Genomic DNA, 2,478 nt, shown 5'->3' with positions numbered 1-2,478 from the left:
AAGACATACAGATGGCTAACAAACACATGAAAAGATGCTCAACATCACTCATTATCAGAGAAATGCAAATCAAAACCACAATGGGGTACCATTTCACGCCAGTCAGAATGGCTGTGATCCAAAAGTCTACAAGCAATAAATGCTGGAGAGGATGTTGAGAAAAGGGAACCCTCTCACACTGTTGGTGGGAATGCAAACTAGTACAGCCATTATGGAGAACAGTGTGGAGATTCCTTAAAAAACTGGAAATAGACCTGCCTTATGACCCAGCAATCCCACTGCTGGGCATACACACTGAGGAAACCAGAATTGAAAAAGACACATGTACCCCAATGTTCATCGCAGCGCTGTTTATAATAGCCAGGACATGGAAGCAACCTAGATGTCCATCAGCAGATGAATGGATAAGAAAGCTGTGGTACATATACACAATGGAGTATTAGCCATTAAAAAGAATACATTTGAATCAGTTCTAATGAGGTGGGTGAAACTGGAGCCTATTATACAGAGTGAAGTAAGCCAGAAAGAAAAACACCAATACAGTATACTAACGCATATTATGGAATTTAGAAAGATGGTAACACAAAACCAATACAATATTGTAAAGTTTAAAAATAAAAAAAATAAAAAAGAAAGATGGTAACGATAACCCTGTAGGAGAGAAAGCAAAAGAGACACAGATGTATAGAACAGTCTTTTGGACTCTGGGAGAGGAAGAGGGTGGGATGATTTGGGAGAATGGCATTGAAACATGTATAATATCATATAAGAAATGAATCGCCAGTCCAGGTTTGATGCAAGATACAGGATGCTGGTGCACTGGGGTGACCCAGAGGGATGGTACGGGGAGGGAGGTGGGAGGGGAGTTCAGGATGGGGAATACGTGTACACCCGTGGCGGATTCATGTTGATGTATGGCAAAACCAATACAATATTATAAGGTAATCAGCCTCCAATTAAAATAAATAAATTTAAATTTTAAAAAATAAAATAAAAGCTGAAAAATATACAGTAATATATAACTCATTGAGTTGTATTCATTAAACATATATAACTTTTTAATACAGCAATCAGACCTTAATAAAATGTTTTTTTTTTTTTTAAATACAATGAAACATGGTATCTCCTCAACTGAACTCAATGGAACATATAACCCATCTATGATTATAACTTGGAAATGTTGTTTATTAAGTGAAAGGAATTGAATACATTAAATTCTTTACAGGCAATTTTTAAAAATTTCTTTGACATGTACTCCACACTCAGAAATTTTATCCTTTTTTTCCAAAAGGGAGCTAGTGCAATTTTTAAAAATTTCTTTGACATGTACTCCACACTCAGAAATTTTATCCTTTTTTTCCAAAAGGGAGCTAGTGCTATTAAAGGGTATAATGTGTTTTGATTAACTCTGCCCTAATTTAGTATATTAAGCCACATGCACATGCACATGCACATATACATACATGCCAGTTTTGCTCTAAAATCTTAAATCATCTATATCTGATGTAGCATCTATTGTCAAAGTGATTTCAACATGGGTTATTCTTCCTGTATCTTCATATACAATATAAATTGTCTAGTTAGTAAGTAAAATGATCATGAAAATAATAGGAAAAAATACCAGTGAATTTTTATGTGCAGAGAAGTTTATTAGAAAGCAGAGACGTGACAAAACAAAAGAAATTCACTTGAGGAGAAAATAAAGGGTAAATTGGACCCCCCCACCCCTGATCTCAGGGTGTCAAGTCAGTGCCACTCAGTGGCTGCAGATAATAGCCACCTGGTGGACCACCTGCAGATCATGACCAAAATATCAGGAAGAATGAAACATTGAGAGGACTGAGATAATTTCTTATCTGATGGATTGCAAATTAATTCTTACTTGGTGCTGATATAGAAAGGAAAATATGACAAGGAAGAATTATAAATGAGCCAGAATATGTTCACAGAGTCAGAAGAACAGTGGTGGACCCACTGTAATCATGAGATTCAACTAACTGAGTGATGTCAGCTAGACTCCATGAGTCCTATGGGTTAGCACAAAAAAGGATCTACATATGTGGGACAGAGGTAAGTGGAGAGAGTGGTCACAAGACAGCGGGTTCAGCAGCAAGAGGACGGACAGCACACGGGGCGGGGGCAGGTGGAGATGACACAGGTGGGGCGATAGCAAGTGGTGTGGCAGGAGACCCGGCCACACACTGGGCGCAGGCAGCAGCTGGAGCCACAGCAAGAGGGGCGGCAGCAGCTGGAGATGCGGGAGCAGGTGGGCTGGCAGCACACAGACTGGCAGCACCGGGGCCTGCAGCAGCTGGAGATGCAGCAGGTAGGCCTGCAGCAGCTGGAACCGCAGCTGGACCCACAGCAGGAGGGGCGGCAGCAGCTAGAGATGCAGCAGGTGGGGCGAGGGCAGGTGGGCTGGCAGCACACAGGCTGGCAGCACTGGGGCCTGCAGCAGCTGGAACCACAGCTGGAAAC

At 41.2% G+C, this 2,478-nt stretch overlaps 1 protein-coding gene across 3 annotated transcripts in view; it reads right to left on the bottom strand.

Moving 5' to 3' along the window:
- Window positions 1-2,103: 2,103 nt before the first annotated feature.
- The window catches only part of LOC104990480 (keratin-associated protein 4-9-like), a 13,339-nt gene continuing 12,964 nt past the window's right edge, over window positions 2,104-2,478 (bottom strand). For all 3 annotated transcript variants that reach the window (XM_010842570.1, XM_010842571.1, XM_010842572.1), the window contains one exon: window positions 2,104-2,471. In XM_010842570.1, the coding sequence (XP_010840872.1) occupies window positions 2,104-2,471 (368 nt within the window). The remainder of the gene's footprint in view (window positions 2,472-2,478) is intronic.

The sequence above is a fragment of the Bison bison genome, unplaced genomic scaffold (assembly GCF_000754665.1).
Source record: "Bison bison bison isolate TAMUID 2011002044 unplaced genomic scaffold, Bison_UMD1.0 scf7180017864180, whole genome shotgun sequence".
In the NCBI taxonomy this organism is placed as follows: Eukaryota; Metazoa; Chordata; class Mammalia; order Artiodactyla; family Bovidae; genus Bison; species Bison bison.
This window is presented reverse-complemented; position numbering and strand designations above follow the sequence as displayed.